The following is a 15,883-nucleotide window of genomic DNA, read 5'->3' as shown; positions in this document are numbered from 1 at the left end:
ATTCAAATTTAAAAGCACTTCAAACTTTAAATGAATTGAATTTGTTTTAAAATCCCTTGTAGTATATTTAATGGATTATCAGGAGGCGAAATTCGGTAATTTATTAGATATGCTATGGGATCATGTCATGTCTTACAAAAGGGGTAAGGTGTGCCAATGAGACAGTTGCTTTAATAGAGGAATGTAGTGCCATCTTGCAAAATAAGCTACCTCCAAATTTGAAAGTCGTTAGAAGCTTCTTTATACCATGCCTAATTGGTAACATGAACATAGACAAAGCCCTCTGTGATATTGGAGCTAGTGTGAGCCTAATGCCCTTATCTATATGTCAAAGGCTGAATATTGGAGAATTGAGATCAACTACTATCTCATTACAATTAGTAAACAGGTCTATCAAGTATCCAATTGGCATCTTAGAGAACATCCCTTTCAAAGTGGGTAAATTTTTCATTCCTATAGATTTTGTTGTCCTAGAAATGGAGGAAGATGTCCAAATTCCCATAATATTAGGAAAGCCTTTCTTGGCAACCGATGGAGCAATTATAGATGTCAAAAATAAGCAGTTAACTCTCAAAGTGGGAGATGAAGAGGTGGAGTTTAACCTGTTTAAAGCAATGAAGCACAAGCCTGAATTTGATGAATGTTTAAGGGTTGACATCATAGACAAGCTAGTAGAGGAAGAATTTCAAAAATGATATCCCAAAGACCCTCTTGAAGTTTGCATAGTACACAGCCACACAGGGAGGATGAAAACAAAGAAATTGTAGAATATGCACAATCTTTTGAAGCTAACCGCCCTCTACCTTTGGCTCGAGCACTACTAGTAGAAAAGCTACAGGAATAGCAACCCAAAAATAAGCCACGAAAAGAGACAAAATAGGTAGAATTGAAACCTCTTCCCTTTACACTAAGATTCACATTCTTGGACCCTAATTCTAAATATCCTGTTATTTTAAGTACTAACCTGAATAATGCAGAAGAGGAAAAGCTCTTAGGAAAACTTAGGACCCATAGCAAGACTATAAGGTACACTATATAAGACCTTAAGGGAATTAACCCTTCCATTTGTATGCATAGAATACCTATGGAAGAAAACAGTAGACCTACCATTGAACTCAAAGGAGACTAAACCCTAACATGAAAGAGGTAGTAAAAAAGGAAATTTTAAAACTATTAGATGCAGGTATTATATACTGAATATCTGACAGTAAATGAGTCAGTCTAGTACACGTAGTGCCTAAAAAGGGTGGGAGAATTGTGGTGAAAAATGAGAATAATGAGTTGATCCCTACGAGGGTAGTTAATGGTTGGTGAATGACCATTGACTACAGAAAATTAAATAGTGCCGCCAAGAAAGACCATTTTCCTCTTTCATTCATAAATCAAATGTTAGAAAGACTAGCCAAACATTCTTACTTCTGTTATCTAGATGGGTATTTTGGATTTTTTCAAATTCCCATTCATTCTGAAAACTAAGAAAAGACCATATTCACTTGTCCTGATGGTACTTTTGCATATAAGAGAATGTCCTTTGGTCTTTATAATGCCTCCGTAACTTTTCAAAGATGCATGATGGCTATTTTTTCTTATTATATTGAAAATATAATGGAAGTCTTTATGAATGATTTTTCTGTTTATGGAATCAATTTTGATGAATGTTTAGCTAATTTATCTAAAGTGCTACAAAGATGTGAGGAATCAAATCTGGTTCTAAATTGGGAAAAATGCCACTTCATGGTAAGAGAGAGCATAGTCCTTTGTCATCTAGTTTCAGAAAGAGGAATAAAAGTGGACAAGGCAAAAATTGGGATCATTGAAAAAGTGGCACTGCCTTCATCAGTCAAAGAAGTGCGAAGCTTTTTGAGACATGCGGGCTTCTACAGAAAATTCATCAAGGATTTCTCCAAAATAGCTAAGCCTTTAACTAATTTACTAAATCAAGATGTTCCTTTTGACTTTGATGACAATTGCCTTATTGCATTTCACAGGATAAAAGAAGCATTAATTTCAGCACCAATTATGCAACCACTAGATTGGGAGCTGCCATTTGAAATAATATGTGATACAAGTGATTATGCAGTAGGGGTAGTGCTTGAATAAAGAAAAGACAAGAAAGTTTATGCCATCTATTATGCAAGCAAAACACTTAATGATGCATAGGCCAACTATGCAACCACAGAAAAAGAATTCTTAGCAGTTGTGTTTGCAGTTGACAAGTTCAGGTCTTACTTGGTCGGTTCCAAAGTCATTACCTACACAGACCATGTTGCAATTTGGTACCTTCTGAATAAGAAATAAGCAAAACCAATGCTGATCCAGTGGATTTTACTTCTGTAGGAATTTGACCTCAAAATCAAAGACAAAAAGTGAACAAAAAATGTGGCAGCTGACTGCCTATCCAGGCTCAAGCAGGAAGAATTTGGGGAGAGCTTTGATAATTTGCCAATTGATGATTCCTTTCCAGATGAGAACTTATTTGCAATTTCCCAACTCCCATGGTATGCTGATATTGTTAATTATCTTGTGTGCAAGGTTTTGCCACCTAACATGTCCTACCAACAAAGAAAAAAATTTCTGCATGATGTAAGGGACTACATGTCACACCCTACCCCTCTGTAAGGCATAACATGATCCCGTAGTATACCTAATGAATTACCAACTTCGTCTACTGATAACCCATTAAATGTACTACAAGGGATTTTAAAACTTTTCTTACTTCTTTTTAGAGTGGTGAGCACTATTTACAAGTGTTAAAAAAAATTTTTGAACTGAAGTGAAGTAGCTAACATATTCGAAGAATTAATAATTTCTATAAGAATTTTGGCAGAGTGCCATCTGTATTTTGAATAAAACAGTTATTCAAAAACCTGTAAAAAAGCACTTCAATTATTTTGTTCAGTCCCCAAACTCCAATATTCAATCAACACAATAAGTTTCTCAATAATTGTCAACTCAAATCTATAATAATTTTTCAGTGTTTTCAAAAGCTGAGACAAAAGAATATATCACAATATTTACAAATCAAAATACTTTACAAATTTAGTTTACAACTTTAATGTACAATTTTAATTTACAACTGCTCAAAACCAAGAACACTATATACATATAGTGAACATACATTACAATACAAAATTCAAAATATGGTATACTCAATATACCCGATGAACTCTCAATGAAGTACTAGCAGCCTAGTCTGCTGCCCTGTCAGTCTGTCTACCTGTGACAGCAATGAAAAGCTATCGCTGAGCCAATGTCTCAGTGGTGTACAACATTAACAAAATACAACTTTAAATCATAAATCATAAGTCACATAAATAGTAGATACTTAAAACCATAGTTAAATTCAAAAGACAGTGAATGTCATAAAGAATTTAAACTCCATTTCACAATATCACAATAAATATCAATAAATCACACACACAGCTTAATCATGTTCCAAAGTCCAATTCATCCCAAGAGCCGATGGGTAATGAGGAATAACATAGCTAGCTAGCAATAATATGAGTACTCATTCTATTCGTCCTCAACAGGCACACACCTCAACACTTCAACCAGAGAGGGAATTCAAAGTCAATTCGTCCCACAAGACAAGCTAGCGAGGAATTCAATCAATATACATGATAACTGTGGTTTCAAACCAATTGCAATATTTTCAAACAATAAGTATCCATCAAATTTCCATTCAAACCATTTTTCACAATTCAAAACAATAACATACAAAATTCTCATAATTTATTTCAATTGAAAAATTAAAAGAAATAGTTGTTGTGCACAAACCTGTAAAGTGTAGCCTCTTGGCCCTGACTCAGTGTTTCCTTCCCTTTTCCTGAGTCTTTGCTAACTGAAACACACAATTTGAAGCGTTTCAGTACTCATTTAAACTGTCACTAATAATAAGGTTCAATAATTAATTTATTGAATTTTATTATTTTCCTTAGTCAACCTAAAATATTGACCCTCGATGCACTCTAGGCGAATTAGGTTTAATGTTACCAATATGTCACATTTTATAGTCTTTTAGTATTGGTACATGTTACCAAATTCATTTTCATGTATATTGCATTTTATTGCAATTTGCCGGATTTCGGTATGCTAATTTGACCTAGCCGGATGACCTAGTTCCCTCGGTTTTCGAGTTTCGGTCCAAACTATAAACTTGTAGGTCTATGTCTTATTGCACGCAGGGCAAATTTCAGGTCATTCTGAGTTGTGTACACCAAGTTATGGTCAATCTACCAATGCTGGACAGAATGTACCAAAATGGTAGTTTTAGGTCATTTTTAGGTCACTTTTGGTTCGGCCAGTTTTTGGACCTGAACTTGTGCAAGCTATTTGGCTTAGTTCTGGCCATTTCTGAGCTTTGGTGTCTTCATAAGAATTGTAGATATATGTCTCAACTATTCATGGTAAAAATTTCAGGTCAATTGGACTTGTTTTGAGTGAGTTATGGCCAAAACACCAACTGCTGCCCAAATGGTAAATTTTCAGGCTTTCAAAGCACTAATACGGATTTGGTCATTTTTCAAGTCACCTTCTAGGCAGAATTTTGGTAAGCTTCCTTCATGAAAGTTGGCACATTTTGTGTCTAGTTTCACCTTCAATTGGTCTCATACCAATTGGAGCTACACACTTAAGGTTCTAAGCCAAAACATACACTGCCCTATTACAATTTGTTCATCCTTTACCAATAAAACATCCTATGCTTACCAAGTTAACTCTCCCATGCCAATTCTGGTTTGTACCATATCATTAACACATTTTACTTCACATTTTTTGTCATTTTGGCAGCTTATAACCACACTCAGCATACACACTATAATACAGAATTTTCCAAGTCCAATTACAACAATTAACCACAAGACATACCTCATTTACATGTCCAAATTCAAACCATTATACACATCCAAATTCAAATAATTATTCATATACACATGCTGCCATCAATGACAACATAATTCAACAATATTTCATGACTCAAACACTTCAATCTTCTTCATGAGGCTGCCACAAGTTTACACATACCCATCAATTTTCATTTTCACTTTTCAAGCTTCCAAATCAAGCCTTACACATGGAATTCAACTACAATACAATCAAACATTTAAATCATCATTCCAACCCCTATTTATATGCAAGAATAAGCTGTTCATATTGAAGTTCCATGGCTGCCAAAATGTACATCTCCATTAATTCATCAAACTTCAAAAATTCTTCCATAAATCAATTACCCACAACCTTGGTTACACTTTTAATGAAACAAGAATTGAAAACACTCACTTACCTAAACTTGAGCTTGACAAAACCTTGAAATTTTCTCTCCTTTTTGTTGCCTATATGTTTCCCAAGATGTGTAGGCAAAATTTAGTGAAGGAAAATGCAAGGATCATGGCTTGAAGATGGAAGAGTGGAGCTTGCATGCTATTCGGCCATGGAGGTTTCCTTCACCAAGGTTTCAGCTGGTTTTGCAAAGTGAGGAAGATGAAGGAATGTTCTGTCCATATGTTGATTAAATGTCCACTTAAGTGGAGTTAGTGGAGCACTAATAGAATTAAAAGTATTTTTTCATGTTAAACTTTATAATTTTCCACATTTTCCTCCTATCTTTTGCTATTTAGATTATGTACCACTATTTTAATTTTTCATGACATTTTCCAAGTGTAATATCATTTATTTTTAATGGACATTTAGGTCAAAAGACAACTCAGGGTGTCAAATGACCACAATACCCCTGTTCGGGTTGCATTCCCGATTTTTTGGTAACACCGAGTTTTGTCGTTTTCTCGATTTCTCGTTTTTCTTTGTACTAATTAATTAATTTTTCTTTGCTATTTCTAATGATATTTATACTTCAATAAGTCTTTAATAATGTCTTAAAAATATTTTCTAGGGTTTCCCGCGGTCCAGGGCTAGTCAACGGTCCACGCCGCAACTTCCCGGTGCGGTCACCCATCGCTAGGGTTCTCGGCTCGTTTAACTTGGTTACATTTCATTGCTATTATTTTTTCTTTGTTTTTCTTGTATTTTCTTTTCTTGTATTTCATTATTTTATGTCTCCTCACCCATATCTAAGTGTAGTTCTAGGCATCCTAGCTGTCTGGACAACACTGGTCACCAGAACAGTAGAACGCACTACCGAACATAGGGGTATTACACTATACCTAGGAGGAACCTCTGCTATTCAAGAGATGTAACAATGGGCTATTCCAGAATGTCTCCTCACCCATATCTAAGTGTAGTTCTAGGCATCCTAGCTGTCCGGACAACACTGGTCACCAGAACAGTAGAACGCACTACCGAACATAGGGGTATTACACTATACCTAGGAGGAACCTCTGCTATTCAAGAGATGTAACAATGGGCTATTCCAGAACTTCATATGGTCCGATAAAGCGAGGACTCAGTTTTCCCTTTCTGCCAAATCTTATAATCCTCTTCTAAGGAGAAACTTTGAGGAATACCTTATCACCCACTGCATATTCAATGTCTCTTCTTTTCAGATCAACATAGGACTTCTGACAGTCTGATGCAGCCTTGAGTTGATCTCTTATCAATCTGATCTTTTTCTCTGTCTGCTGAACAATTTTAGGCCCAGTCATCTTCCTTTCACCTACTTCATCCCAACATAGAGGAGTTCTGCACTTCCTGCCATACAAAACTTTATATGGAGGCATCCCAATGCTTGATTGGTAGCTGTTGTTATAAGCAAACTCAATCAAAGGCAAGTGTATATCCCAACTATCTTCAAACTCAATCACACAAGCCCGTAGCATATCCTCCAATATCTGAATTACCGTTTCACATTGGCCATTTGTCTGTGGGTGGAATGCTGTACTAAAGTTTAATCTAGTTCCTAGGGCTCTCTGAAGACTACCCCAGAATCTAGAAGTGAACCTAGGATCTCTATCAGATACAATTGATACTGGCACTCTATGCAATTTTACAATTTCATATATGTACAATCTGGCCAATCTCTCCAGGCTATAGTCCATCCGGACTGGCAAAAAGTGAGCAGACTTGGTCAGTCTATCAACTATAACCCATACTGCATCATGACTATTCTGTGTCCTTGGAAGTCCCATCACAAAATCCATAGTTATTCGTTCCCATTTCCACTCTGGTAATGGCAATGGATGTAACAAACTAGCTGGAACTTGATGTTCTGCCTTTACTTGCTGGCAAGTTAGGCATTTGGAAACAAATTCAGCTATATCCCTCTTCATACCCATCCACCAGTAATGCTCTTTCAGCCCTCTGTACATTTTAGTTCCACCAAGGTGCATAGCAAAAGGAGACTCATGTGCTTCCTTCATAATAATCCGTCTCAATTCCACATCATTAGGAATGCACATTCTGCCCTGATGTAGCAATAAACCATCATCTCTCACAGAGAATTCAGATATCTTGCCCTGCTGGACTTCTTTCAGTAGCTTCTGATATTTATTATCACTCTAAGCAGCCATTCTGATCTGATCAATCAACACTGGCTATACATGCCATGCAACTACTATCTGTCTCTCATCATCAATCTCTAAACTGGCATGCTGCGCTTTTAACTGATGTACCATGAACAAAGGAGAAACTCTGAGACTTGCCATAGTCTTGCGACTTAAGGCGTCAGCCACCACATTTGCTTTCCCTGGCTGATAGTCTATTGAGCAATCATAGTCTTTAATCAGTTCTAACCATCTCCTTTGCCTCAAATTCAATTCCTTCTGGGTACCTAAGTACTTCAAGCTCTTGTGATCTGTGTAAATGTAGCATTTCTCCCCATACAAATAGTGTCTCCAGATCTTTAGAGCAAAAACACTAGCTGCTAGCTCCAAATCATGTGTTGGGTAGTTCCTCTCATGCGATTTCAGCTAGCGTGATGCATAAGCAATAACATTTCGATCTTGCATCAGTACACAGCCTAACCCATTGTGAGAAGCATCGCTATAAACTGTGTATTCTTTACTCGGAGTAGGTAAAGTAAGGACTTGAGCTTCAGTCAAACACCTCTTCAACTCATCAAAACTCTGCTGGTATTTATCTGTCCACTGAAATTTTACATCTTTCCGAAGCAGCTTGGTTAGTGGAGAAGCTAACATAGAAAACTCTTTCACAAATCGACAGTAATATCCAACTAAACCCAGAAAACTGTGAATTTTTGTGATATTCCTGGGTGGCTTCCAATTAAGGATACTTCTACCTTGCTGGAATCTACCTTGATCCCTTCAGCTGACACAACATGTCCCAAAAAGGAGATTTCTTTCAGCCAAAATTCACATTTCGACAATTTGGCGTATAGTTGTTTCTCCCTTAAAGTCTGCAGTACAATCCACAGATGTCTGTCATGCTCCTCTGCATTCCTCGAATATATCAAAATGTCATCAATAAATACCACCACAAACTGGTCGAGATATGGTCTGAAGATAGTGTTCATCAGATCCATAAAAGCAGCTAGAGCATTTGTTAACCCGAATGGCATTACTAGAAATTCATAGTGGCCATATCGAGTTCTGAGAGCAGTTTTTGGAATACTCTGCTCTTGCACTTTTAACTGATAATAAACAGATCGCAAACAGCTACACCCTTCAACTGATCAAACAGATCATCAATGCGAGGCAATGGATATCTGTTCTTTATTGTCACCTTATTCAACTGCCGATAGTCAATACATAAGCGAAGAGTGTCATCTTTCTTCTTAACAAATAATACTGGCTCTCCCTAAGGTGACACACTAGGGCGGATGAAGCCCTTTTCAAGTAGTTCTTGCAATTGTGCCTTCAACTCCTTTAACTCTGCTAGTGCCATTCTGTATGGTGTTATGAAGATTGGATCCACACCAGGCATAACATTAATTTCAAACTGCACATCTCTCTTCGGAGGTAATCCTAGCAATTCATCAGGAAACACATCTGGAAAGTCATATACTGTAGGGATGTCCCTCAATGCTGGACTCCCCACTTGGGTGTCTACCACATGTGCCAAGTATGCTTCACACCCCTTCTCGATCATTTTATCGCTAGTGCAAAAAATGATGTTTGATGGCAATAGTCGCCTCTCCCCATGCATTACCACTTCATCAGCATCGAGGAGACCAAAGTGATCGTTTTCGCCATACCAATCATGGCATGATGCCTGGCTAACCAATCCATGCCCAAGATGATATCATAATCTCTGAAGGGCATTTCAATGAGATCAGATAGAAAAGTGTGTCCTTGGATCACCAAAGGACAATCCCTATACATTCTATTAACCCTGACCTCCTGTCCTAGCGGACTTGTTACTAGCACCTCAAAGTCCATTTTTGTACATGGAACAGCAATGCAATCAATGATGCTGGCACTCACATAAGAATGGGTAGAACCTGGATCAAATAACACAAACACATCTTGATTAAAAGTTGAGAAGGTACCAGCCACAATATCAGATGTCTCAGCCTCTTCTCTCTGTCTCATTGCGTAGACTCTGATTGGAGCACTGCCTTGCTCTGATTGATTCACTGTGCCTTGGCTGTTTACTAGACTACCTCTACCCCTACCTCTACCTCTGCTAGGTGGTTGTGAACCTCTGGTGACAGGACTCTGAACTGACCCTTCTGCAGTAGCAGGAGGTGGTCCAACTCTGCGAGTACTGGTGTAGTCTTTGACAAAGTGCCTTGTGCCTCCACAGTTATAACAGGCTCCTATGGCCTTGTAGCACACCCCACCATGATTTCTTCCACAAGTTTCACATTGGCAGGGAGGGTAGGAACTTCTGGTACTCTGCTGACCAGATGGAGGAGGTTTCTGTCCCGAATATCTTCCCCTACTGGACTTTTTACCACCCCTGCTGTGTCCACCAAGTTCTTTCTCTTCCCAGTAGGACCACTGGAACTCTGTTCTACTGACATTCCCTCCTTCTCTTTCTCTGTCTTCTCTGATTTCTTTTTCTCTGGGGCTGCTTCTGACTCAATTCTCTCCAATTCTAGTGCTTGAAAAATAAGCTCAGAGAAGTTGTTATGTTTGAATCCGACTACTTGTAATCTGATACTAGGCTTCAAACCGGTTTCAAACCTCTTATATCTCTCCCTACTGGTAGAAAGTAGACTTACTGCATAATGGCTCAGGCAGGAAAATTTCCTTTCATATTCAGCCACCGATCTACTCCCTTGTTTCAGACTTAGGAACTCTTGTAGCTTCTGGTCCACATAAGCATCAAGGACATATTTTTGTCTGAACTCCCATAGAAAATCATTCCATGTTAGCACTAAAGGTTCTACCAGAGTATGGGGAATAGTTTTCCACCAGTCATATACATCCCCCTGTAGCAGAGATACTGAATATTCAAATCTGAGCTCCTCTGTTCAATGTAGCTTCTTGAACACCCTATCCATTCTCTCTAACCACTGTTCTGCCTCTAGAGGATCTACTGTCCCCTTCAACTTAGTAGCCCCATATTTCATCAATTTGTCATACTGCCTAGAGGAAGACTATGGTTGTACCACTGGTGTCTGCAGTGGGACTTGAGTAGGCATATTACCAGCCATCTGTTGGAACATTGCAGCCATCTGCTATGCAAACTGAGTAAGAAACTGCGGTACTGAGGGGACTAGCGCGGCTGATCCACTGACATTGTGTAGGGCTGGGGCATCCCCTTGTACCTCAGCCTCTATAGATTGATCGACTGAACGATCACCCTCTTCCATAGTCAATTCGAGGATCTTACAGCTCCTGAACAAATAACACAAGGAGATTTCCTCTTGTTAGTGGATATTTATAATGTAATGTACTGTATGTATCAAACAATGACATTGAGTAGTTGTACAATGAAGAAAGAATATTCAAATTATAGGTGAAAACAGAATTTAAAAACTCGCTCTGATACCACTAAAACATGTCACACCCTACCCCTCCGTAAGGCATAACATGATCCCATAGTATACCTAATGAATTATCAACTTTGTCTACTAATAACCCATTAAATACACTATAAGGGATTTTAAAATTTTTCTTACTTCTTTTTAGAGTGGTGAGCACTATTTACAAGTGTTAAAAAATTTTTTGAACTGAAGTGAAACAGCTAACACATTTGAAGAATTAATAATTTCTGTAAGAATTTTGGCAGAGTGTCATCTGTATTTTGAATAAAACAGTTCTTCAAAAACCTATAAAAAAGCACTTCAATTATTTTGTTCTGTCCCCAAACTCCAATATTCAATCAACACAATAAGTTTCTCAACAATTGTCAACTCAAATCCACAATAATTTTTCAGTGTTTTCAAAAGCTGAGACAAAAGAATATATCACAATATTTACAAACCAAAATACTTTACAAATTTAGTTTACAACTTTAATGTACAATTTTAATGTACAATTTTAATTTATAACTGCTCAAAACCAAGAACACTATATACATACAGTAAACATACATTACAATACAAAATGCAAAATATGGTATACTCAATATACCCGATGAACTCACAATGAAGTACTAGCAGCTTAGTCTGCTACCCTGTCAGTCTGTCTACCTGCGACAGCAATGAAAAGCTATCACTGAGCCAATGTCTCAGTGGTGCACAATATTAACAAAATACAACTTTAAATCATAAATCATAAGTCACATAAATAGTGGATAGTTAAAACCATAGTTAAATTCAAAAGATAGTGAATGTCATAAAGAATTTAAACTCCATTTCACAATATCACAATAAATATCAATAAATCACACATGCAGCTTAATCATGTTCCAAAGTCCAATTCATCCTAAGAGCCGATGGGTAATGAGGAATAACATAGCTAGCTAGCAATAATATGAGTACTCATTCTATTCGTCCTCAACAAGCACACACCTCAACACTTCAGCCAGAGAGGGAATTCAAAGTCAATTCGTCCCACTAGACAAGCTAGCGAGGAATTCAATCAATATACATGATAGCTGTGGTTTCAAACCAATTGCAATATTTTCAAACAATAAGTATCCATCAAATTTCCATTCAAACAATTTTTCACAATTCAAAACAATAACATACAAAATTCTCATAATTTATTTCAATTGAAAAATCAAAAGAAATAGCTGTTGTGCACAAACCTCTAAAGTGTAGCCTCTTGGCCCTGACTCAGTATTTCCTTCCCTTTTCCTGAGTCTTTGCTAACTGAAACACACAATTTGAAGTGTTTCAGTACTCATTTAAACTGTCACTAATAATAAGGTTCAATAATTAATTTATTGAATTCTATTATTTTCTTTAGTCAACCTAAAATATTGACCCTCGATGCACTCTAGGCGAATTAGGTTTAATGTTACCAATATGTCACATTTTATAGCCTTTTAGTGTTGGTACATGTTACCAAATTCATTTTCATATATATTGCATTTTATTGCAATTTGCTGGATTTTGGTATGCTAATTTGACCTAGCCGGATGACCTAGTTCCCTCGGTTTTCAGGTTTCGGTCCAAACTACAAAATTGTAGGTCTATGTCTTATTGCACGCGGGGCAAAATTTCAGGTCATTCTGAGTTGTGTAAACCAAGTTATGGTCAATCTACCATTGCTGGATAGAATGTACCAAAATGGTAGTTTTAGGTCATTTTTAGGTCACTTTTGGTTCGGCCAGTTTTTGGACCTGAACTTGTGCAAGCTATTTGGCTTGGTTCTGGCCATTTCTGGGCTTTGGTGTCTTCATAAGAATTGTAGATATATGTCTCAACTATTCATGGTAAAAATTTCAGGTCATTTGGACTTGTTTTGAGTGAGTTATGGTCAAAACACCAATTGGTGCCCAAATGATAAATTTTCAGGCTTTCAAAGCACTAATCCGGATTTGGTCATTTTTCAAGTCACCTTCTAGGCAAAATTTTGGTAAGCTTCCTTCATGAAAGTTGGCACATTTTGTGCCTAGTTTCACCTCCAATTAGTCTCATACCAATTGGAGCCACACACTTAAGGTTCTAAGCCAAAACATACACTGCCCTATTACAATTTGTTCATCCTTTACCAATTACACATCCTATGCTTACCAAGTTAACTCTCCCATGCCAATTCTGGTTTGTACCATACCATTAACACATTTTACTTCACATTTTTGGTCATTTTGGTAGCTTATAACCACACTAAATATGCACACTATAATATAGAATTTTCCAAGTCCAATTACAACAATTAACCACAAGACATACCTCATTTACATGTCCAAATTCAAACCATTATACACATATCCAAATTCAAACAATTATTCATATACACATGCTGCCATCAATGACAACATAATTCAACAATATTTCATGACTCAAACACTTCAATCTTCTTCATGAGGCTGCCACAAGTTTACACATACCCATCAATTTCCATTTTCACTTTTCAAGCTTCCAAATCAAACCTTACACATGGAATTCAACTACAATACAATTAAACATTTGAATCATCATTCCAACCCCTATTTATATGCAAGAATAAGCTGTTCATATTGAAGTTCCATGGCTGCCAAAATGTACATCTCCATTAATTCATCAAACTTCAAAAATTCTTCCATAAATCAATTACCCACAACCTTGGTTACACTTTTAATGAAACAAGAATTGAAAACACTCACTTACCTAAACTTGAGCTTGACAAAATCTTGAAATTTTCTCTCCTTTTTGTTGCCTATATGTTTTCCAAGATGTGTAGGCAAAATTTAGTGAAGGAAAATGCAAGGATCATGGCTTGAAGATGGAAGATTGGAGCTTGCATGCTATTCGGCCATGGAGGTTTCCTTCACCAAGGTTTCAGCTGGTTTTGCAAAGTGAGGAAGATGAAGGAATGTTCTGTCCATATGTTGATTAAATGTCCACTTAAGTGGAGTTAGTGGAGCACTAATAGAATTAAAAGTATTTTTTTATGTTAAACTTTATAATTTTCCACATTTTCCTCCTATCTTTTGCTATTTAGATTATGTACCACTATTTTAATTTTTCATGACATTTTCCAAGTGTAATATCATTTATTTTTAATGGACATTTAGGTCAAAAGACAACTCGGGGTGTCAAATGACCACAATGCCCTTGTTCGGGTTGCATTCCCGATTTTTCGGTAACACCGAGTTTTGTCGTTTTCTCGATTTCTCGTTTTTCTTTGTACTAATTAATTAATTTTTCTTTGCTATTTCTAATGATATTTATACTTCAATAAGTCTTTAATAATGTCTTAAAAATATTTTCTAGGGTTTCCCGTGGTCCAGGGCTAGTCAACGGTCCACGCCGCAACTTCCCGGTGCGGTCACCCATCGCTAGGGTTCTCGGCTCGTTTAACTTGGTTACATTTCATTGCTATTATTTTTCCTTTGTTTTTCTTGTATTTTCTTTTCTTGTATTTCATTATTTTATGTCTCCTCACCCATATCTAAGTGTAGTTCTAGGCATCCTAGCTGTCCGGACAACACTAGTCACCAGAACAGTAGAACGCACTACCGAACATAGGGGTGTTACACTATACCTAGGAGGAACCTCTGCTATTCAAGAGATGTAACAATGGGCTAATAAGGAGATGCATACCATAAGAGGAGATAGATAGTATACTACAGCATTGTCACTCATCATCTTATGGGGGACACTTTAGTATAATAAGAACAGCAGCAAAGATCTTTCAAGCAGGGTTCTACTGGCCCAATCTGTTAAAAGATGTAAGAAACTTTGTACTGACATGCAATCAGTGCCAAAGAACCAGAAATATTTCGAGAAAGAACAAGATGCCAGTTCATGGTATACTTGAAGTGGAACTGTTTGATGTGTGGGGAATAGACTTTATGTGTCCATTCCCATCTTCATTTGGCAACAAGTACATTCTTGTTGGTGTAGAATAAATGGGTAGAAGCAATAGCTATACCAACAAATGATGCCAGAGTGGTAGTTAAGTTCTTCAAGAAGAACATCTTCACAAGATGTGGCACACTAAGGGCAATCATTAGTGATGGAGGAAGTCACTTCTGTAATCAGCAATTTGAAACATTATTAAAGAAATATGGAGTGACAAATAAATTAGCAATACCTTACCATCCTCAAACCAGTGGTCAAGTGAAAGTTTCAAATAGGGAACTGAAGAGAATCCTTGAGAAAATAGTAAATCGCTCAAAGAAGGATTGGTCTTTCAAATTAGATGATGCATTATGGGCCTACCGCACTGCATTCAAGACTCCCATTAGAATAACTCCCTTTCGCTTGGTTTATGGGAAATCATGCCACCTCCCCATTGAGCTTGAACAGGCCCATTGGGCAATTCAAACCCTAAATTTTAATTTGAAAGTTGTTATAGAAAAGAGGCTTCTACAGGTTGATGAATTAGAGGAGATTAAGCAAGATGCCTATGAGAATGCCAAAATCTTCAAGGACAGGACCAAAAGCTGGCATGACAATCACATAACCAAAAAAGAAATCAATAAAGGAGATTTTGTCTTGCTGTTTAACTCAAGGCTAAAGCTATACCAGGAAAGCTGAGGTTTAGATGGTCTAGACCCTTTAAGGTTACTCAAATCTTCTTACATGTAGCAGAAGAAGTATGGAGTGAGACCTCTGGCACCTTTAAGGTTAATGGGCAGAGACTAAAGCTATACTTATTAGGGGATCCAATCAAGAAATGATTCACACAATCCTTCAGCAACCCTCCAGCACAGCTATCAACTTATAAGAATAATCGAGTTTAAGACTATAAACAAGCGCTCATTGGAAGGCAACTTGAGACTTTTAAATTTTCTTTTTAGTCAATTTACTTTTTCATTTTTATCTTTATTTCTAATTTTGTAGGCACCTCACTCTTCATAGTATGCATCAAAAAGTAAGGAGAGGGGGAATTTCCAAGTCCAACTCACACAAGAGAGGAAACCACAAAACCAGGGAAGTGTTTTTGTTGCTAACTTCCATGTTCATTGTTTTAATTCTTTTACATAA

At 37.1% G+C, this 15,883-nt stretch overlaps 2 protein-coding genes across 2 annotated transcripts; both read left to right on the top strand.

Annotated features, from left to right (window-relative positions):
• The first annotated feature begins 263 nt into the window (after positions 1-263).
• On the top strand, positions 264-695 carry LOC131175264 (uncharacterized). Its single transcript, XM_058138974.1, has one exon. The coding sequence runs from the start codon at positions 264-266 to the stop codon at positions 693-695; it is 432 nt and encodes a 143-aa protein (XP_057994957.1).
• Positions 696-1,605: 910 nt separating this feature from the next.
• Positions 1,606-15,433, top strand: LOC131175263 (uncharacterized). The gene is made up of 4 exons (XM_058138973.1): positions 1,606-2,079; positions 2,161-2,276; positions 2,403-2,532; positions 14,798-15,433. Exons 1-4 carry the CDS (start codon positions 1,606-1,608, stop codon positions 15,431-15,433), a joined length of 1,356 nt encoding a protein of 451 aa, XP_057994956.1.
• The last annotated feature ends 450 nt before the right edge of the window (positions 15,434-15,883 follow it).

The sequence above is a fragment of the Hevea brasiliensis genome, chromosome 17, assembly GCF_030052815.1.
Source record: "Hevea brasiliensis isolate MT/VB/25A 57/8 chromosome 17, ASM3005281v1, whole genome shotgun sequence".
Lineage (NCBI taxonomy): Eukaryota > Viridiplantae > Streptophyta > Magnoliopsida > Malpighiales > Euphorbiaceae > Hevea > Hevea brasiliensis.
The sequence above is the reverse complement of the archived record's forward strand: the minus strand, read 5'-3'. Positions and strand labels throughout refer to the sequence as shown.